The 23470-nt window shown below is 43.0% G+C and overlaps 1 protein-coding gene across 1 annotated transcript in view; it reads right to left on the reverse strand.

Annotated features, from left to right (window-relative positions):
• Arsb (arylsulfatase B) overlaps positions 1-23470 on the reverse strand; it is a 157439-nt gene that overhangs the window by 68474 nt on the left and 65495 nt on the right. Inside the window, exon 5 of the mRNA XM_050153857.1 lies at positions 13742-13985. Within this exon, the coding sequence (XP_050009814.1) occupies positions 13742-13985 (244 nt within the window). The remainder of the gene's footprint in view (positions 1-13741; positions 13986-23470) is intronic.

Here is a 23470-nt window from a genome sequence, read left to right on the forward strand (position 1 = left end):
CAATAGTGTGTCCCTGGTAGGTTGGCATTGCTCCAATGGATGGCCCTACACCTATGAGCATATAGACAGAACTAACTGGACTCGACAGGTTATATAAAGCAGGGAGGACATGAGGTATTGAGAGATGGGATGTGGTAGTGGGGATCTGGGAGTCTGGGGCAGTGAGGGGTAGACGTGATCAAAATACATTGTGTACATATATGCAGTTCTCAAAGAGCAAATTTAAAAAGCAGCTTTCAGAAAAGCATTGCTCAAACAAATGCAGTATCAACTACATCTCTGAACAAAGCAAGAAGACCCACAAGAATACAGGCTTTGCAGCCACCAAGTAAATGCATGGTAATACAGAAAGGCGTAGCAGCCACTGAGATAAAGTGTGGTAATACAGAAAGGCGTGGCAGCCACCAAGATAAAGTGTGGTAATACAGAAAGGCATGGCAGCCACTAAGGTAAACATGTGGTGCCTGACTTTGAATCAAAGATCGACAGGCATGGAAAGATGACCCATAATGAGAATGATCAACTAGTCACAACCACCCAGAACTAACATGCATGTTGGGATCAGTATTCTTGATAATTTCATAGTTGCTATACCATGAAGATGACATTGTATGTTTTCAAGGAATTAGGGTCTTTGAACAGACTTAAAAGACTTGAGTTGAACTTTTAGAAGCAAAAGCACCAGAGTGTGAAATGAAAAACATATGAGATGTCATTAACTGATGACTGGACTTTGAGAGAAAACAATACGCTTGAAGACTGTAATAATTAATCCTGATTGTGAACTTGATTGGACTAAAAATATCTAGAAGACCAGGAAATAAGTCTCAGATCTTCATCAATATCGTTGGTAGATTTGGTAAGACAACTGGGAAATCTTAAAGGGAAGAATTAGTTAAAAGAGAGGTTTTTCCCCACATTAAAAAAATGGGAAAACCCGTTACAATGGAGGAATTTGGGTCTCTGTGTGATAATATGCTAGACACTTTGAAAATGGAATGATTAAATGAGAGGACATCTAATTTAGAAGGAATTTATGTAATGTCAACTGTAAACATTATCAGCTTTATCATCTTTGTCTTATCACTAAAAAAGTTGGTTAATCTGAGTGCTAAAATACAGACCTTAGAAAACCTAATAAAACAGACCACAGAGATATTCAAATCCTGACTGATGAATTCAATGGAGAACCAATTTCAGCACTGTATTATAAGAATAGAGAGGAACAGCTTAAGGTTTTTCAAACAACCAACCTTAACAATCCAGTAACTTTACAGGAATTGCCAACTGGCAGAGGCTCTGTTACAGCTAGCTGGACTCCTGTGCCAATGTTAGATTTAAGGAGATTCAAGGAAGCTATAGTCTCATATGACATGCATTCACCTTTTGTGAAGCAAATGTTAAACTCGTGATCAGTTTGTAATAGAATTATCCCTAACATCTGTATAGAGTTGGTTAAAGATGTTTTAGAGCCTGCTCAGCAAATACAATGGAGTACCTGGTTCAGAGAAGAGGTTAAGATTATTGAACAATGGAATAAAGCTAGAGGTAGGGAAATCTCTGAAGATCAAATTCTTGAAGGAGATTATGCTACTATAGAAAGGCAAGCTGTATATGACGACCACACCCTGGATTTATGCCATGAAGCAGCCATGAATGCTTGGGACAGAACTGGAGAAATATGAAAGAAAATTGAGTCATTTACTAAAGTTCTACAGAGTACAAAGAAAGTCTTTACAGATTTCTTACAAAGATTGACTTCAGCAGTAAATAGAATGATACCAAATTCAGAAGCTAGAAAAATAATAATTGAATATCTGGCTTTTGAAAATGCCCATTCTCTATACAAAAGGATAATTAGTACATAAAAGGCAAGGTCAGAACCTATGTTGGAATGGATTCTAGATAAAATTAATATTGAATCTTATGACCATGATGATGCATGAATAGGAGATAGGTGATTTCCAGAGGTTTGAGGAAAAATTGAAATGTCAAGTGTTATAATTGAGGCAAACAAGGTCACCTTAAAAGGAACTGTAGACAGGGAATTCCTAGAAACAATGTTTTCCCTAAGAATAATCCAGTCAGAATGCCCCTCCCTTCTGGACTATGCAGAAGGTGTGGCAAAGGTAGGCATTGGACTAATGAATGCAGGTCAATGAGGAATATCCAAGGTAATCCTTTGCCATGGAGAAACTCCTTGAGGGGTCTCTCACAGGCCGCTATGCCAAATCCAGTTCAATTGTTTTCTGCCATCATAGAAGAAACTTCTTCCCAGAGCAATTAAAGAATCTAATGCCTGTTGTAAGAAACCATACTGCTCAGAAAATCTACAGAAGAGAGAACAAAAAATCTAGGAGAAACCATAAAGTGAGTATTTTGGCAAACTTCTATAAATGAACAAAGACCAAAATTAAATATGAATAAATGACATTGTCATTGAAGGTCTGGTAGACACAGATGCGAATGTAACAATTATTTCATCAGAATATTGGCATCTAAATTGTCTTCTTCGGGATATAAATGTTCAGTTTTTATGAATTGGAACTTTATCTCAGGTAAAGCAGAACACAAGATGGGTTGAATGTATAGGGGCAGAAAAACAGAGAGAAATATTAAAATCACATCTGGATAAATAGCAATGAATTTGTGGGGACTTGATTTGTTATAGCAATGGGAATACTCAAATTATTATTCCCCAAATTTTAGAAACAAACCATAAATTTATAAATGCTGATGAAAAAGGAACAATAGCTGCAGAGAGACACTGGATAATAGGAAAAAACTACAGAATTAAATCAGCCAATATACTTTAGAGATGTGCTGACCTCAGAATGGAAACCAGGACATGTGTTATGTTGGAAAAAGGGTTTTACTTTGTTTCCATAAAAGAAGAAAAGCTATGGATACCATCAAAATTGATAAAGATTCTACTTGAATAAGAGGCACCTCTTAATTAGAAGAGATCATAGTTCATTAAGCACCATGGCTGTTTAATCTAAACTAACCTATAAAACTAACAAATGCTTTTCATTTGATCAGATATAACTCCCCTAAAGAGAATCTCCCCAAAGTTAGGGTTGGGGATGGGTTTTGTTTCTGTCTTTTCAGGGGAATGAAGACATCCAGTTAAGGAATCTGAAGATCACTGGACAAATGAGACATCTGAAGAAAAAGGACAAATCATCCAGAAAAAAAAAATGTCTCAAGAAAAAAAGTAAATTGGCCGTTTGGTATAGCACATTTCCAACAGGATAAAATTTCATAAGTCATCCTAAATGTTTGTTTCTACTGTTCTTTACAGACATATAATGCAAATGGTCTTTTTGTAGTCCCAGTCCAATTGAAGATTAAAGCTGGCTTTGGAGTTGGAGTGTGGCTCTCTCCTTCTCTAAACCCAAGCATGCTTAACAAATTACAATCCAAAATCTTTCTCTCATGTCAGAGAGTCACCTAATATGGGACAGAAGAAAGACAAAAATTTAAGGACTATTTTATTGTTACTAATCTCATTATCCTTTGGTTTAATTGACTCTTTAACAGCTTTTCTTAAGGTATAAATTTTAAAAGATTAATACATATATATTCTATACTTTTTGTCATGCTATTAATGGTCATATGGAGTACTGACTAATTCTAGAAAAAGGTTTCGTCTACCTTCCTATACATGATATTGGTTTGGGTCTCTATCAGTTTTTTGCAGTGAACCATGAGCATGCCTAACAGTGACCTTTGAAGTCTCCAAAAGGAGGGTAGGGCCTCACAATGACAATTCCTCCAGGACTATGATAACACCACTAAGCTGAAAAATACCACCAAAATATCAGCTTCAGACTACAAACTACTCAGAACAATTTTGAGGTGGCTAGCTGAGATGATCCAGCCTAACAGACTATTCTAGCCAGGACTTGAGAGAAGTCCTGCACTTTCCCAATACATAGAGACTGGACAACAAATGATACAGCTGCCTCTCCCAGGACTTGACAATTAACCCAAATTTTTCTTTTCAAAATCCCCTAAAGATGCCATTGCCCCCAGACAGCAGAAAGTAAATTTAAGAATATGATACCCACATTCCCAGAAGGTGGGGTGGATTGTTTTTAGTCATTCAATGGGTTATGGATATTTGCTATTGTTTAGAGGGATTGGTTACAAGTTGTTATTGGTTATGGCAAAAAGGAAAGTTAAACAGAGGAGATAAGATTAAGAGTTCTTGCTTTGAAAAGAAAAAAATGGGGCTAAAGATATGAAAGGATAAAAGGGTGGATTATTGAATCTACTCTGGAAAGAAAATAGGGAGGCTATAGATATGATAAGATAAAAAGGTAGATTATTAAATCTACTTTTAAAAATCAGCTACTAGTTTTAAATGTTTTATAATGGATTAGATTTTTGTATATTGTATACAAATTCTGTATAATGACACATATTTAAGATTAATTTTACTAGAACATACTGTACGTACATTTCTACTCTTGTCCAAGGTGTTGTGCCTATACAACTCATTTAACAGTGTAATGCAAATTTCTAGTCCTTGAAAATTGTTACTACCAACTGTCTAGAATAATAAGGAAATACAGGTTAATAGTTAATCACCTATTATAATCGAATGTGGGGTCACATTAGGTATGTTTTCAAGGTCAAACATAGATATATTTTAGATAGGTCATCTTCAAACACTTCAGAGATCTACCAAATATTTAAGATGTTTTAATAACAAAGATTCTTTATTTTATGACCATGAGACAAGTCTGTTTCTTGCAGCACCAATCTAACGCAGAGAAGATAATGGGCATCAAAGAAACTCCACATGGAGTTTACTTTCTTTGTGGCAAAAGCAAGCCACTGAGCAAGAAAATGCCCTTATCTCAGCCGCTGACAGTATGCTGTCCTAATTAGACAAGCAGGACACAAAAGAGAGTGACTGCCAAACACTGTCAAGACAAGGAAGGACAACTCTGCAAAATATCCTGCTTCACAAAAAGTGTGTCAGATATGCTAGGTCTGAAGGCTGAAGATGGATGCCCCAATGCTGCAGAGGAACTTTGGGTGACTGTCCAGGCAGCCAGCTGTTTCTCTCATTTCTTACATTTTTTAGAAGTTACTTGCTTGCACTTCTTGTTTACTCAGTTAATATTATTTCCTTCTTGGGTCTCTGAGGGAGTTGAAGACTAGATAAGTTATAGTTATAGTTTTCCTTTTTTACCAGATGCAGAAATCAAGTTATGATAGAAAGTAAATTAGGTACAAGACTTTGGATTCACCAAGATAAGCTGGATATGGTGTATTTTCTCTGAATTTGTCAAATGCAAATGGACTAGATACTGTTGATACATTTATTGCCTTATATATTATAAATAGTTATTGTACTTATTATATATAGTTTTTCTTATATTAGTTATAGCCTTCCTTTATTTTAGATTTAAAAAAGGGGGAACTGTAGTGACATATCATTTGTATTTTAAAAAATAAAGCGTTCCTGAAGACCAGTATGCAAAGCAGGAACAATAGTCAGCCATACAAACCAGGCAGTGGTGGCACACACCTTTAATCCCAGCAGACACACTAGTTAGTCATAGAGGCTGGGCACTGGTGGTGCACATCTATAATCCCAGCATTAGAGAGAAATATTAGATGGATGAGACAGGAACTTGCTCCCTCTTTCAGTCCTAAGATTTCATAAAGGTAAGAGCTCCCTAGTGGCTTGTCTGCTTTGCTGCTCTGATCTTCAGGTTGAACCCCAATATCTGTCTCTGGGTTTTTATTATTCATGCTCCACAAAAGAAATAGAATGAAGAAGAGACCAGTGGTGAATCTAACACATATTTAAACACACTCAAGGAGGGCAGTGATGGCAGCAGTGAGGCACTCGCTGTGTGAAACAGATCCCAGTGCGAACGAAGACTTCCAACACTATTACCACATCTAGGAAATACTATTCACAGTCCATCTGACTGCAGTAGTAGTTAGAATGAAGAATAAAAATCAGAGGTTCTTTGTTCCAGCTCAGTGACCATTGTGCTCCATGGTATCCATGATGCAGGTCGGGAGGGGAGGGAAGTAATTTTTTTTCTATGACTTTCTTCTTGAACCTTTAATAGTAAGCAAAACCATCTCCAGAACAACACAGTAAGTTTTTAAGACATTGCACACCAGCAGTTAATAGTCAATTGTCATTGAAGTCGAGTGCCATACACAGACACAGTCCCCAGGGATGGGAAAGGACAAGCGCATTCCTACCATTAAGCGCCAGGCTTCAATTCTGTCTTATGTTAATATCAACTAAAGAGCAAGTTCATAAAGAAATCATATGAAGTGTGAATCCTTTGATCTCCCCTTTTGTCATCCAATCTTATACAATATCTAGAAACAGCCTGTAAGCTGCTTGCTTATTGGTGTAAGGCAGAAAAACACACAACACTGGAAAGAGCCAGAGAAGACTGGGTACCCTAGAAATGATGTGTGCTCTTGGAAGGAAGAGAAACTGCCCTATGGAAAACAGCATCAGTGCCCTACTTAGCTTTAACTATCAACCTGGCACGACCCAGAGCCTTCTGAGAGGAAAGCTTCCATTGCAGAATTGCCTAGACTGGCACATGGGCATGTCTGGGGTGTTTTCTTGATTCACAATTGATGCAGAAGGGGTGGGCCCACTGTGGGCAGAAAGTGATGCTGGGTCATATAAGAAAGCTTGTCTAGTACGATCCAGAGAGTACCTAGCAAGCAACAAGCATGATTTCAGCTTCATACTCCTGCCCTGATTTTCCTCAATGATGGATTGTGACTGACCTGGAAGCGTAAACCAAATAAACCCTTCCTTCCTCCAGGTTGCTTGTGGTCACAGTGTTTTCTCACAGCAACAGAAAGCAAACTAGAAAAGCTCTAGAACTCTGCATTTTGAAGCAAGTCTAAGAAGAACTGATGTCCATGCCCTGAGGGAGGCCTCTGCTGCCCTGGCCAGCACCGATGGCCATCCATTAACTGTCATGCCCATTTCACGCGCCTCTGCTCAATGTTGAAAAAACTGCCATCACCTTAAAAAAATGATTTTTCCTTTCCTGGAAAAAACTTCCCGTCCTCTGGGCACAGATCAAGTGTCTCTGACCCTTGGCTGGCTGCTTGCTTTTGCTGAGCTGGGAAGGCGGCTCTGACACCAGTGTGACCGGTCACTTTCTGTGCCTGCTGGTGAGTGTGAGGTGTCCTGCCACTGATGTGGAAAGACTTAAGCAGAGCCAGGGGCACATGACGATTTGTTTTTCCTCAGAACTTTTGTCCTGGAATGATATGATATGCTGGGTTTTCCACAGAGCGAGCCTGGAAACATTTGATTAACCTGCAGAGACAAATCTGCCTTTAAAAAAAAAACACACACAGAAAAGCCTACTCTCTTATGATATAGCATATACGGGCTATATCCTTCTAGTAACAATTCTGAAGAACCCAGATCCCTGACTCCCTAAAGGGTTGATCACTGAGAAAACATACTGAAGAAAGACAGTAACTTGGAGTTAAAGGTGACCACATACTGTGCCAGTTTCTCTGCAGGCAGAAACACAGAGAGGCCAGACTCTGAAAGGTCACTCCTGATTGAGATAATCTTAAGAATGAAATAGGGGTTGACAACCTAAAATCTGGTGATACAGATGAACATGATGATGTGCACTACGCCAAAAATAATAGCCCCAGTGGGTCGGGAACAAAGGAATTTTCTCAAAATGAACAAAATGTCCCACAGAACCACAGTGTACATTTCTGCCTGAAAACAAAACAAAAATAAAAACTGACTTGGCGCCAAGCACACCACAGCGTGACCACATCAGAACCATACCACGTTCATATTTTCCTTACTTAATTTGCATGTGTGTGTGGTATACACGCGTGTGTGTCATGCACGGGTGTGTGAACGTGTATGTGTTCATCTGTGTGTGGAAGCCAGAGGTTGGCATTAGTTGTTCTCCAGCTTATGCGCTGAGTAGGGCCTCTCATGAGCCCTTAGTCTGCTGGTTCAGCTGGTCTCCCTAGCTGTTTGCTCCAGAGATGTTCTGAGTCACCACCTCCCATGTACCCTTCCGTGTACCCTGGCGTGGACATGAGTGGCGAGGATCTGAACTCAGGCCCTCATATTTATGGTGCAAACACTCTGTCCACTGAATCATGTCTCTAGCTCCTCCTTTTATTTAATTTACTTATTTATTTATTTATTTTTTGAGACAAGAGCTCTGTGTAGCCCAGGCTATCCTGAAATTGGCCATCCAACTGCTTCAGGGTCCTGCCTATTGTGTACCTGGCTTTTCTTCCTCATCAGCCTTCACTAACTCCACATTTAGTCACTGATAACGTGAACTGAAGTCAGTGATGCATTACTTGGATGCTATTTCTTCTCATGTTGTGAGACATAGACTTGTCCAAAATTGTTTTCATATTTTCCTGTGTACTAACGTTTTGGCATCCTTATATCTCTCAGTGAGATCAGCTTTTCTTGCTTTTTTTTTTTTGTTCGAAATTCATTTCTCAGATGTGTGCTTGGTATCCATTGAGATTTTCTTCTGAGTTTTGTGGATTGATTTTCTCCCACATAAATCCTGAAATGTGAGGTGGTGGCTCAGCAGTTAAGTGCATTTGAAGCTCTTGCAGAGGACCTGGGTTCAGTTCCCAGCACCCGCATAGTGGCTCATGACCCTCTGCACTTCCGGTTCCAGGAGATCTGGTGCCCTCTCCTGGCCTCCATGTGAAGCAGACACGTACCTGAGGCACACACAAACACTGAGGCAAATACTGTAGGAAAGGAAAAGTGTGTGCTTGCAAAAGAGAAAATGCAAATGGAAAGAACACTGAAGAGCTTTTTCAAAGACCACTCAAGAAAGGCTGTGATGGCCGGGAAGTGGTGGCACATGCCTTTAATCCCAGCACTCAGGAAGCAGAGGCCAGTGGATCTCTGTGAGTTCAAGGCCAGCCTGGTCTATAGAGCAAGTTCCAGTACAGCCAGGGCTACAGAGGGAAACCCTGTCTTTAAAATCAAACAAACAAACAAAAAAAAAACAGAAAGAAGAGAAAAGAAAAGAAAGAAGGAAGGAAGGAAAGAATGGGAAAGGAAAGAAAAAAAGAAAGAAGGAAAGAAAGAAAGAAAGAAAGAAAGAAAGAAAGAAAGAAAGAAAGGGGGAGAGAGGGAGGGAGGAGGCAGGCTGTGATGAAAATGAATATCATGCAATATGAGAGAAGCTTTCTTGGAGAATAGTTAACTTTTTATAATAGTATATATAGAGAGATCATTATATCTATCTCTAGAGATAGATATTATATAGAGATAGATATAATAATCTCTATTGCAATTAATTTAAAATCATTTATATATAAAGAAAAAATTTTAAATGCAGGCAAAGATTTTATCCAGGAATAGTTCATTTCAGTGTTATTTACTAAAAACATCAGATAGGAATTTGAGGCTAGTGTTGGAGAAATAGCTCAGCGGTTAAGAGCACTTTCTGTTTTTGCAAAGGACCTGGGTTTAGTTCTCAGCCCCCACAGGGCAGCTCACAATTCTAACTCCTGTTCCAGAAAAACTGATGCTGTCTTCTGATCTCCATGGACACTGCACACATGTAGTGAATTACATTCATATACATAAAATAAAAATAAATAAAAATTTTTAAAAATTAAGGCAATGTTTAGCATTTCAAGGAGCCTTCCACAAAATGGTGTTTGCTAGGAGCAGCTGGATGACATAATGAAAAACTGGTTATTTATAGCAATTGCTTATAAAATGGTTATTTTTCTTTAACACAATTGATTTCAAACCTGTTAAATGAGAAAAAAGATGCAGAAAATGGTGAAACCACATATTTGTGTGTGTATGTGTGTGTATGTGTATGTGTGGTACACACATGGCGAGGATTGAACCTGTGAAGATTTAGCCTGTGCATGCTAAAAAATCACTTTACCACGGACCTGTATCACTATCCTTAACACAAACCTTTTAAAGAACAAATATTGGGTTTAAAAGAGAAATTTTAATACTTCTTGGCTCTACAGTTCACTTGCAAGTTTTTCAAATTGTCATAAATTGGCAATGGCAAAAAAAAGTGTTCTCTTGTGGTCCTTTGGCATAATTTTATGGCATTTAATTCATATAGCACAAAATGTGTTGTTTGATTGCTAAGTCACTGATGAGGCTTATGATAAGTAGCAAGCTGCTTATAAAGTTGTGGAAGAGTGCAGTCACATATGGAGAGCAGAACCCAGAGAATCTGGGCTGCCTGGTTCCACTACCACCATAGTAACGGGTAGTAGAGGTGAGAGTCCCCTCACGGCAACGGAGAGCAGTGAGGCAAACAGGATTGTCTGTCACCCCCACCCCAGCACTGCAGCATCAAGCTGTGCACCATGCCAAAATGCAGGGTGCACCACCAAGGGTGCAGGGTGCGCTCGCAAAAGTGCAGGGTGCACCAGCAAGGGTGCAGGGTGCGCACGCAAGGGTGCAGGGTGCACCACGCAAGGGTGCAGGGTGCACCAGCAAGGGTGCAGGGTGCACCACACAAGGACGCAGGAGCCGCATGTGCAGCCTGAATGTTGGAGGGGAAGGGTGTTGGGGACAGCAGATGAGAATGGGACCAGCAGAGCTTCAATTCAAAGTAAGACAATAGCCGCTTCCTATGTCATCCACATCTATAGTCCTTTGTACTCATAGCATTCCCAAGAGTGAGTACAGATGACAGAAAGGATGGGGCAGGGCTCACAGAGCATGCTCTAAGTTTAGGACCAGCATTGCTGCTCATAACTCAGGTGAAGGTCTCCACTTACTATATACAGAGACCATATGGTGAACACCTCATGTGCAGACGGAAGTGATGGAGGTTATTCATAGCCAGGGTGTTCTCTCTCTCTCTCTCTCTCTCTCTCTCTCTCTCTCTCTCTCTCTCTCTCCGGAGAGCCTAGAGAGGCCAAGGTAAACTAGGTGATGAAGGTCAGAGCCCAGAGGCACAGCTACCTGCAGCTTCAATCCCTGATGCAGAGGTAGCATATCCACTCTCAATGATGAAGACAGCAGGACAGAGAAAAGAGTCATTTATCTGCCGTATCACCTATCAAGAAGAGAGCATGCAAACCGAGCAATAAGGAAAGAAGAGACCGAGTGGCAGGGCTTGCCTTCTGCCTGCTGAGAGATAACTGTGGGGGTTTTCATTACTGTCACTTTTTACTTAAAGATGCTTCTTTTCAGACATAATACAATAAGGCCCTGTTTTTCTCAACATAGCTTTGTATATTATTTCATAAATGATCACACTGAATTTTTTTAAAAAATACTTCATTTTTAATCTTCAATAAAAGTTTAGAAGTTTTTTTTGTTAGTCTACTGACTTCAAATACCTGTTAATGAAGCTGTTAAATAAGAAGTTTTAAAATTAAGTGTGAATTTGTGGCTATGCAGGGGTGACCTCAGACCCAGCATTGTTCAAGGGTTATCTCTAATTGAAAAGTTGAAAAATGGGCCAATCCTTTTCATTTTTCTGCTTGAAAAGCAAGCCTTAAATTTTTATACATTCCCCAGGGAAAACCTGGAATTTGAGAAGCACAATCATTTAAACAAATTTATAAAGCTGACAGAATCAAACCTCCTTGGGTTTGGAAGAGCTGAGACCTTCCCTCATCTTTCCTCCTAGAGGAGATGCTATGCTTTGAGAAGCAGGAGGGCTCGGCTGAACATACCTCCTATCTTTCCCAAGCTCAGGAGACTGTCAACTTTACAGCTCACACATTAACAGCCGCCGAACGCCCTCTACATGACATGATATCATTCTAAACCCTGATTTAAAAAATTAACTACATCTATCTATCTATCTATCTATCTATCTATCTATCTATCTATCCATCCATCCATCTATTTATCTTCTATCTATCTATCTATCTATCCATCCATCTATCTTCTATCTATCTATCTATCTATCTATCTATCTATCTATCTATCTAGTTAGTGTGGAGGGTTTGTGAGAGTACACTGGCCACAGCGCACATGGTACATGTGCGTGCATGTGTGTGTGTGCATGTGTATATGTGTGGGTACAATGAATGGGAATTGGTTTTATTCTCCACATGCGTGGAGGGGATCAGACTCGGGCTGTCAGGCTTGCAGCAAGCGCCTTTACCTGTTGAGGTATCTCAGCAGGTCCCTATATCTTTAACATTAAAATTACTATGGAAAAAAACAAGAATATTTAAAAGAAATGGCTGGGCGGTGGTGACACACGCCTTTAATTCCAGCACTTGGGAGGCAGAGGCAGGCGGATCTCTGTGAGAGTTTGAAGCCAGCCTGGTCTACAGAGCAAGTTCTAGGACAGCCATGACTGTAGAGAGAGATGCTATCTCAAAATACCGAAAAGAAAAAAAAGGAAAAAAAAAAAGAAAAGAAAGAAAAAGAAAGAAAGGGAAGGAACAGAAAGAGAGAGAGAGAGAAAGAAGGGAGGGAGGGACGGAGGGAAGAAATGAAATAAGCTATATGCTTAGCAATGAGGGATCAGTGCAGAGTATTGGCACCCTAGCTCTGTGAACATGGATGACCAACTAGGGACTAGATAGGTGTCACCAGTGAGTACAGGGGCCAGTGGTCAGCTAGGAGTCTGTTTGAGTCCCCATCCCACAATGCTCACGCATACACACAACCTTATAAAGAACCATGCACACCAAGGCTCTTCACCCCTATGTCCTCTGCTGTGCATTTCCTCTGAAACCTGAAACTTCACTATTTTGAACTCAAAACATCATAGATGAAGAAAGCAAAGTATGGGGTGGTTTACAAGAGGACACTCAACCAGCGACCCCCAGACAGAGCTCGGCACACCGAAGAGCCTGAGAAGCACAGTACTATCCAATTTGTTGCTTCAGTGAATACAGCACTTCCGATGTATGTAATTTTATGTGTAAACTGGATCTAGGTACTAAACCACAGATATACATCTATTAAACACATGCTGAATACAGATACCACGCTCGAGGTTTCCTTCCCATACTCCAAGGAAGCACCTTCCAGCCTCCAGGGCCTGTGGGAGAGAAACGGGCAGGACAGCTGTCATAGCTACAGCTGAGGACAGGCCCTGCTCCTGCATGGCGTCCCCCTCTCCCGGAGCACAGCATTTATTTCCTTCACACTTCTCTCCTCCCAAAGGACCCGAAGTGTCTCGCTTCTTTTCCTGGTTTTAACGCCCTTACTCCCTGCCCCAGCACACTCCATAGCGTAAGCTTCTTGAGAGCCAGGGTTTTGCCTGAGTTATTTCTAATTATCCAGAACCCAGAACAGAGCATCACATAGTAGGTATTCATCAAATCCTTATCAATAAACTTAGTTCTCCAGACTGCACAGTGTCCCCAGGCTCCCATCCCACGCTTTCATCTCTGTTGAGTTTTCTGTTTTTCCAGCTGGTAACAGGGTAGAAGCCCCACCACCCTGCAGGGAGCCAGCAATACTCTGTCCTACACCAAGAAAAACTTCTAAGCTCTAAAGAGGAGAATCCTGTCCTTTGCATAAAACACAAAACCAAAATGCCAAATGTAAGATTTAAAAATATGTAATGACAATATTTGAAAGAAATATTTGAGACTCATTTCTTTTTCTTAAAAAGTGGGGGATGGGGAGTCTTGTATGTCTATGCTGGACTGTCATTCTACAAAGCAAAGTGATTATTCTCCATCAACCATGTTAAGTTGCTGGAGTTTCTGTCCTGACAAAGAATTGGGAAAGGCATATAGGTACCTGATGGTTCTCCACACGTCGTAGCCGTCCAGAGGCTTGGTACCGTTGGTGCTTCCCCCAGCCAGATTCACCAGTGTTGGAAGCCAGTCCGAGATGTGAATCAGTTCCCGGCTCTTCACGCCTTTCTGTTTCAGCAAGGGGCTTGCCACAAAGCTCACTCCACGGATGCCTCCTTCCCACAGGGTCCATTTCCTTCCGCGGAGTGGCCAGTTGTTGCCCCCAGACAGAGTCTGCCCACCATTGTCTGAAACACAAAGAAGCCTTGGCATGAGCAGGTGAAAGATATCACAATGGAGTCACTTGTGTCAAGCCCTAACAGACAAAGATGTCACTGGAGAAGCTGAGGTTATGAAGGACTGGGGTGTCATATGCATATGCCACATGATGAGAACACGTCAGAACCACAGTCTTGGGGGTGGGAGCTTACTGTGACCTTATACAAGAATACTCCTGCAAGGACATCCATCCAATAATTGTCAACCTTAGACAAGTTCTGTTCTTGTTGCTCAACTCTGTGGCTAAGGACTATTACGTCAAAACAACTTACGCAATCTTCCTCCGCTTTCCTTTAAAACATCCCAGGTGCCAATCTCTTTAAAAGTGCCCAGAGTAGCAAGAAAACATGTTCCCATTGCGATGCTCCCTGCTCTCAGAGACTCATGACCTTTGAGATTCTATTTGGTAGTTAGGGGGATAAGGACAATGCTTCCTCTCTTTAAAGAAGTTAATTATGTGTGTGTGTGCCAGTGTGGGGGAGCAGGGGGCTTACAAATTCAGGTACCTGTGGAGGCCAGAAGAGGATGCCAGCTGGGGCTACAGGTGTGAGCCACCTCATGTGGGTGCTTTAACCTAACCAGGTCTTCTGTAAGAGCAGTACACATACTTAGAGGCTGAGCTACCTCTCCAAACACTAACGCTTCATTCCTCCTCAGCCTGTCTTGCCTTCCCATCTTTCGAAGTGGTAGCACTTTGCCTAAGGGTGGGGATGAGTGGTGTGGCCTAGTTACTGAAAAGTGGTCAGGGTATGTGTTTTCCAGTGCTCAAGAACAGGAGGCTTCCACGTAACTCTGGGAAAAGGGATCTTGAGGAAGAACGGTCTCCCACGGGACACCGCCCCCCAGGACCAGACATAACCAGGGTCCAGCATGACACCCATCTGGTAAAAAGCCCTTTCATCCTCTACGAGCTCTACAGTGCAGATGGAGGCCTGGACAAGGCCATGGAGGAATCTCACGGGCAGAGGACAACGATGCATGCACAGGAGCACGAGAGCTGGCCTTCCCCGGGTTCAAGAAAAGAAAACTCAGGGGAGTTTCACTTAGTGACTCCAAGCCCCTTCAGAGGAGGACAGAAAACCTTTTAAGATCTGTCTTCCAGCACTAGGCCTGGTGGCCCATGCCTTTAATCCTGGCACTCGGGAGGTAGAGGCAGGTGGAGCTCTGAGTTGTAGGCCACCTTGGTCTACAGAGCGAGTTTGAGGACAGCCAGGGCTACACAGAGAAACCCTCAAAAAGAAGAAAAATAGGTTCACCTTGAAAGAGAACTTCTAACCCTGAAGCTGGTATCTCAATTACCAACCCGCTCTCTGGTGACCTTTTTCTTATGTGAAGCCCTCCCTTATGCGTGAAAGTCACAGTTTCTCCCGACCCTGCAAACAGCGTGGTGGGGGGGGGGGACAGGGGTGGGAAGTGAACCATTTCCTCCATTTACAGGGTGGCAAGGTGAAGTGCCACCTTATGCTGTACCAGGAAGAGAAGGTCTTGCTCCAAGATGTCAGAGGTGTGCAGGGCTCTGGTATAAACAGGGTAGAAGTGGTAAGAACAACAGACACTGGGGGCTTATGAGCCAGGTGTGAGCTCAGAGGGAAACACTGAGTTTGGACTGTAGAAAAACAGCAGTGATGTTTCTTGGTTACCAAATTTGTAGAATCATATTAGTTTCCAAGGTATCCAGGGACCAAGGTGACTTCATGTACATACTTAAATAAGCTTTATTTGCATGTTTATGATACTTAAACATTGCTTCTTTTAAAAATCCACTGTTGTCCAAATGACCTACAGGAGGGTGGTAAGATAGACTTGTTCCATGCAACTTTCCACACGGTCCTATTATCCGGGAGGAGTGACCCAAGACATCCAGTGGATACTTGAAACCCAGGTAACCGCAATCTGTTTTTTCCTATACATACCTATAATAAAAGTTCGATTTAGTTTCTTTTGACTTTTACTTTTTATGTGTCTGGGTGTTTTGCCTGTATATGTCTGTGCAACATACGCACACCTGGTGTGGAACTCCGGAACTAGAGTTACAGTCTGCTGTGAGTCACCATGTGGGTGCTGGGAATTAAAGCCAGGTCCCCTGGAAGAGCAACCAGTGCTCTTAACTGCTGAGCCATCTCTCCAGGTCTGTATTATATACAGTGACCATTCATAAGTTAGGCATAGTAAGACACCAACAACGATAACAATAAAACTGAATGACTACAACACATTGTTACAAAAGCAGGTGCATGCTGCCCCAGCTGAGGAAGGGGGATGTTTTCCAACCCTGGAGCTTGAGGCAAGCCTGAACAATACAGAAAGACCCAATCTGAAACTCAAAAAGCCTGTGGTTTCTCTCCTGCACTATGGTACCACACTACATGTTGCATGAAGGAACAGTTCATGGACTAGCATGATGGCAGACTTCACTGCACTAGATGTCTCCATGCAGAAGAAAGTACAATTTAAAACTTGGAGTTTATTTATTTTGGAATGAATTTTCCATTTACTATTTTCAGTGGACCACGGTGGACCCTAGCAGACTAAAAGAGTGGAAAGCTAAGCCGTAAACACAGGGGACTCTAGAGTATGGACTGTGTCTACAGGAAGCAAGGAAGCATTAACTCCACATCAGACACCACAGATTTCACAGGATCTTAAGGTCTAAGATGGGACAGAGACATAACTGACGGCTAATGCCAGCTGCTCACGAGCTGGGTGAACAACATGCTACCTCCATTTCTTCACTGTTCCTGTTTGAAAGTGAGAATGAAATGCCACCTGGGTGTTCAGTAAACAGTTATGATCGTCATCATCCTTCATGCCCCTGGCCATGCCAATTGTCTAGATTACAAAGGTCCTGTTCCTTGAGGAGGAAGAGGAGGACTGAAAACAGTCGAGAATGGAACATCCAGAGCTCCGGGCTCTGGCTGACCCGCGAGTCTCTGCCCCACAGTGCTAGGCCCTGGCGTTCCTAGTGCAGTGTGGGCTTACAGAAAGGCTTCATCTCCCTGAGCAAGACAGCAGGGGAAGTCACTTCCAGGGGGCTCCTTTTCCTGGTGTTGGGGGAGGATGTTCAAGGGTCCACTGGCACGGAGGCTTCTCATGGAGTCACTGACACACACACGCTTGGTTCCTTGTCCTGCTTCTTGAAGGAGAGTGTAGGGCTAGGCTAGATAAAAGAAATACCTCTTCGGCATGTGCCTGGGTGACAACGGATCTCATCACTTGATATCAATGACATATAAGACCATTTCTTCAAGCTCCATTGCATTTTTTTAAGATTAAAAAAATATGTGTATGTGTGTGTTCTTCTGTGAGTTTATGTGCATAACAGGTGTGCAGGTGCCAGAAGAAGGCACCGGATCCCCTGGGGCTGGAGTTACAAGCAACTGTGAACTGCTGTGTGGATTCCTAAAACCAAACCCTAGCCCTCGAAAAGCTGCAAAGGCTCTGAACCACGGAGCCATCTCTCCATGCATCCTGCACTGCATTTTCTCCTCCCCCCAAACCCAAGGACCAAGTCCTCATGCAAGTTTACGAAACCCACATTCTATGTCATGTGGCCTTCAGTTCTCACAGAGCATCAGGCCCCTTCAGCCAATACAGCAACATTACGAAGAAGGAGCCTTCGTGTGCTCAAAACTCAGACCCCTACAGCCAATAGAGCACACTACAGAGAACTCTTGTGTGCTCAAAATTGCCCTTGTAGCTGAGGAGTGTTGAGAACGAGAGAAATCGTCTTCCTCGGGGATTAGATAAACCACCAACTGGCTATCTAATACCAAATGGTCAACATACACACAAGTTATACCATGCAGACAGAGCAGGTTGTATTTATATTTTTAGAAATATACACATATATGTATAAGATAATGAAACAATACTGAATTTGCAGGAGAACAAGGAGGGGTATATGGAAGGGTTTGGAGGAAGGAAAGGGAAGGGGATTTATAATTATGTAATTATATTATGAGCTCAAAAAAATTAAAAGAAATATTTTTTTAAACGCACCAAAATGGAGTGGTCACAACCTGGTGCGTGAATGGCTGGGATGGCATGGCTGTGAAGTGGCACAGTGCCACCGACGATGCCTGCTGTTGCTTTTCTGAGCAGTCACGGGTCTTTGAAATACTAGCTAATGAGTCCCTCGATTCCATACACATACTCATTTGTGCTCCGTGGAAAATACCGGACGGTGGGAATGGTGGAGATCAGAGGTGGTGGGGCCGAGGGCAGCTATGTCTGGAATCTGATCCTAGTCTGACTGAGGGCGTCAGGGAAGAAAACACTCCTGGATGGAAATCGAATCTGGCCACGGTTGCTACTGCAGGAATTGAATGCATCTCCACACAGCACGCTGCCGAGGCCAAGGCAGTGAGGAGGACTGTTTTTGTGATTAGCTCACCGTAATGTTTCTGCCATTAGCAATGATAAGGTCGCCAGCACCAGTTAGCAACATGGCTTCCTCTTTCGGTTTCTGGAGACTGCTCTAAAGGAAAGAACCGTCAATGGACACACTTGTGACTTCCACCTGCTTCTTCGGCCACAAAACCAATTGCAGCTGTGCCACGGCAGAGGGAAGTTTGGCGCCCCCTGGGGGTGGAATCCCTACACAGCAAGAACCATGCGCTCTGATGAAACAGTAGAAAAGGGGGGACTCTGTAGTGATCACTAGTTCAGATAGAGATTTTTAGAGGGACTATGGAAACACTGTACTCAAACATCTCTTCATTCTCCCTCCCCGTTCTCTACATAGCCAGAGTTAATTTTCTCCTGTTAAGAATTCATTTTCAGGAGAAAGTCTGGTTTCATTTTCTGACGGGCTTATGCAAAAACTTCCAAATCAAAATAAGATGACTCCAGCTTTTCAGGCTGGAAACTATGAAACTTTTTTTCCAGAGAAATAGATCCCCGCCCCCAGCAACATTTTGGCAGACACAAAACCTAATTAGAAAACCTTTGCTGTCTAGAAAGAACTGTCAAAATAAAACAAATGCTGTCAGATGGAAACCGTAAATCTCACTTTATTATTCATTATCAAATAAAAATAACTGTCAGAAATCATGGAAAAGCATTAGTGAGCCAAAGGTTCGAGAGAAAAACATTTAAGTCTATGACACCGACACCTCATCTGTATCCAGCTGATAAAACCTGAAATGAAACCATGACAACAACACCAGGCTTACCCCTGCCTCAGACAATCTAGTGGCTTGACCATGTGACACTGCCCTGAGCCATCAGCCTGATGTCCCTTGAATGCTCTGGGCCAGGCTTTCCCAAGACCTCCTTCTCCCACAGACCTGAAAAGCAAAGGAACCTTCCTCATCTCTTCAGAAGCCCAGCCTTCTCTCTACACAGGGCACGCTTGTGGGTGTGAAGGGTTGTATGGAAAAATGCCACTCTGTAGAGGACAAGGGTTTGTCCCAAAGCTGTACCTACTGGCTGATAGTTGATCCCTATTGTTTTGTTTTGCCAAGACAGGAAGGTCTCTCTGTCCTGGAACTCACTCTGTAGACCAGGCTGGCCTCGAACTCACAGAGATCTGCCTGCCTCTGCCTCCTGAATGCTGGAATTAAAGGCATGTGCCACCACTGCCCAGCTGGTAACTGATTCTTTTGGATTCATTTTCTATATTACTCAGGTGCAAAGTGGAAAATCTGCCTAAGTCTTAGCATTATCTAAAGGTCTAGGGAAAGTCAACTCTCTTGCACTAAAAGATTCTGAGAAAGTAACCATCAAGCCGGAGGCTCGAAGGATTGACCTTCATCTCACCACGGTCAATCTTCTTTGCCTAAACTGGACAAGCAAGCACTCCTTCTGTCAATGTGTTATCAACTCTGCCATGGATAAATTCAAATAGGCTCTCCAGTTTATCACCTACTGCCTTGGGTCAGGCCCGCCCCTCACACGGGCTCCGTGGATAAGCAGGATTCCTATCACCTAGATGCCACCAGAGGTATTTTTATAAAGTTACAAACCTATCGGGCCTCCCATACATGTAAAGACCCGGCTGCTTTCCCACTACAGGAAGGGAAGACTTCAGCTCCCTGATGGAATCCTTTACACACGTGTCCTCACCCCGCTTTGTGGGCACTCATGCCTACCAAGTCTCTCACGCTTCAATCTCGTACAACTAAATTCTTCCACCATCAGAACGCACCACAGCCTTTCAGGCTAACTTGATCTTTGTACGAGTTAGTATCCTCACACAAACACATCCTCTTTCTTTTCTGCTGGACTCAAATTTTAAAGCCTGAGGTTAAATATCAGATCTTTAGTGAACCGTTAGTAGCCCAAATAGCTTTTCTCTCTCCTAGACCACACATTTATTTTCATCACTCCTGGGGCACTTGGCTCGATTGGCTCTTGGTGGTTCTTTTCTTCCCTATAACTCTGTTTCTTGGGGCCAAGAAGGAAGCTCTGCTGTTCGTTTTTGCAAGACCTGGAAAAGGACCAGCTAACAGAAAGAGAGGCCAGTAAATGAAGAAGAAGCACCCGCTCTATACAGAGAGTGCCAACACTGAAAACCAGCGTGGGATGCTGCAGGCTCTCTAAGTCCCTGCCTGGCCACGGCCTGACCGTGACCCTTAGGATGGAGATGCTGCTTCAATCAACCAATGGTCAACTAGCAAGTGGGGCCCAGGTCCCCAGGGCCCCAGTGAGGATATAAGCATCAAGCCTACAAGAATTGCTGGTCCCACCTGGGTACCTCAGTCACGCTGAGGTTTAGGGGGGCTGCTCGGGAGCCCTTTGGAAAGCGCTGGCCTGGAAGGAACTCTCCAGAGCATCTTGTAGCAAATCTGCTTTGAGTTCTGCCATTTTCCAGGGCCACCCTAGCTCTAGAACATGGCAGCCTACATATGAGACACACAAACTCTTCTCATGATGTGAGACAAGAGCCCTTCTTTGTAAGCAGTAGCCCGGGCTGTCCAAAGAAAGGGAATGAGACAGATGCAGAGCTGGCTCTGTGGTTACAGCACTGGCTACTTCTGCAGGGGACCCGGGTTTGGTTCTCTGCATCCACTAACCCCAGCTCCAGGGAGCTGACAGCCTCTTCTGACTTCTGTGGGTACCAACCCATGCAGCTACAAATAATCCAAAATAAATCTTATTTTTTTTAAAGCTGAAACCAGAAGGGCAGTCACATGACCATCACAAAGCAGACATCCCAGACACTGGGAGCAGGCAGTACAAGGGCCTTATTCAATTACACGGGTTCCTGAGACGAAGGCTAAGGTCTCCTTTAGTTAGAACGAATTAGCTATATCTTTCCTTTTTTGTGCTGGGGGCGGGGGGGTGAGACACATGCTCTGTAACTGAACCGTGCCCTCATCCCAGCAAACTACAGTCATACAGAATCAGGGAACTAAATGACAGCTAGATAGGAACAAAATCCATCTAGCTGTTTTATGGCTGTTGTCATTTTTCTCCACCATCCCTACTGTGACTTTGCTAATTCCACTGAAACACATCCAAGTGACAAGGCTGTCAGTTGGGCCAGGGTACTTAGTCTCTGGGTCTGGGAAAGAAAGCTAACCAAACCCGCCTTACCACGGAGTCTGGCAGAGAAGCACCACCTAGCAAACATTCACTGTTTTTGTTGACAGAAGCCACCAGAGCCGGTAAAGAGTGCAGAGCAGACTGCCCTGACATTAAAGACAGCCTAAATTTAGGAGCGGCGTTCTCGGGCTCTCTCCTTATCGTCCTGCTGGATTACACGCTACACTGTGAGCAGAAGGCTGCAATGAATTATGATGGGTTTTGTTATTATTAAGGAGAACTCAGGATGGTTTCTTTCTACTTCTATGGGTTTAAATGAAGTTCATCCGTGAACCGTGGTTCAGCAATGACGTCCTGAGATTCAAATGAAGCATCAGAAACTGAATATTTATCCAGATGTTCATCTGAGCATCTGTAAGGCTGTGTGGTGGTTTCTTTCCTCAAGGAAGATAAGAGCTGTGACCCTGGGCTCCCAGCACACACTTCTGTCTTGTTCATCTTGATAAGCCAGCAGCCAGGGGAGGATCCTGCTGAGTGGGTTCCAAGAGGATTCTGGGAACGTGGGAGATTTGGCAGCGAGTCACCAAATTACTGACCTGGCCACCAAAAGAACTGAGATAAAGGAAGATGGATGTGAGGAAAGGCCAGCAGCAGGACTGGTGGGATCCAAAAGAAAGACTGTAAATAAAGCCCTTCCTCATTTGCCCGTAGGCATGTCATTGCTTAGAATAATGAGAGACCACTGAGATCTTATCTCTCCTTTGAAGTGTGCTGAGGGCACAAAGACAGAAAAGTCTGTGGAAAGACTGAGAGCTTTTGTTCTCTGGAAGCCACAGTGGGTCTGGGAACCGGAAAAGCGTTCTAATTTACTGCATTGGTATCCACAGATTTGGGAGCTCTGTAGATGCAGTTGTAAGATCAGCACAGAAGGTTGTGAGCCCCTTGCTCTTAGAAAGCGGCGATGATGATGGGTTTACTCTGAGTATTCCGGGTCCTCTGGTAAACGGTACAGAAGGGTCACGTCTGCTATGCTAAGTACCAAATGCTTGTTCTGGCCTTATCTTCTCTGTCTTTGCTATGGTTTGATCTTACAGGAAATACTCAATTTTAAATTTAAAAAAATTAACTAATTTCCAGATTCTAAGAAATTTTGGGTCCTCCGAGGGTTCTAGAGTCTCCTGACAAATGGTTTTACTCCTTTCAGGCCGGAAAGAATCCTTGGCGATCAGGTGACTCTTTACTAGACCGCTGCTTTTCTCTCAGTAGTGCCAAACCAAAGCCAACAAACCGGTTACCGCAGAAGTGCTTGAAGGTTTGGGAAGGCAGGGAGACACTGAAAATGCTTTTAACTGATAGAAAAAAAAAGAGATGTCGTTTTGGAATAGGCGTATTACCTACATGCATGACCCATCCAGCAGGTCCACACATACATGATGAGGAAAATGAAAGTTCAGGCCAGTGAGCTTCAGAGATGTCTCAATCAGAGAAAGCTGGAATATTCCACGTAGGCAAACATCGGCGATCTTGTCTTTATGGCTTCCAAATAAGGAATGTAAGCTAAACGTGTCAAAATCTATGGAGCCCTTGCTAAATGGCACTCTCGGGGTCAGCATTGTACGGGCTCTCTTAGGGTCACTTAGAAAGGTCAACGAACCTAATTGAGAGGCCGGGCAGTTCCGTTTCCCCAGAGCACTTCTCTGAAGCTCTGCCAAATGCTAAAGGATCTCACTGGGGGTTGGAGTTCCGCGTCAGGAGAGGCAGGCAAACATAAGAACTGACCGGGAGGAAACACTCAATGGCAGACACAAAAATAACTCTATAAGCCCAAAATATGAAGCAAATTTCAGATGCTGAGCGCAGAGAAAAGATTTCCTTCAGATCTGCAGGTGACGTCTGCTCTAAGGCCAAGAGGACGAAACCCTGTGAGTCCCTAGGACACTGGACTTCCATGCAGGCAGAAGCAGCC

This window comes from Alexandromys fortis, unplaced genomic scaffold (assembly GCF_014885135.2).
Source record: "Alexandromys fortis isolate MF-2015 unplaced genomic scaffold, M_Fortis_MF-2015_v1.1 scaffold_79, whole genome shotgun sequence".
Taxonomy (NCBI): domain Eukaryota; kingdom Metazoa; phylum Chordata; class Mammalia; order Rodentia; family Cricetidae; genus Alexandromys; species Alexandromys fortis.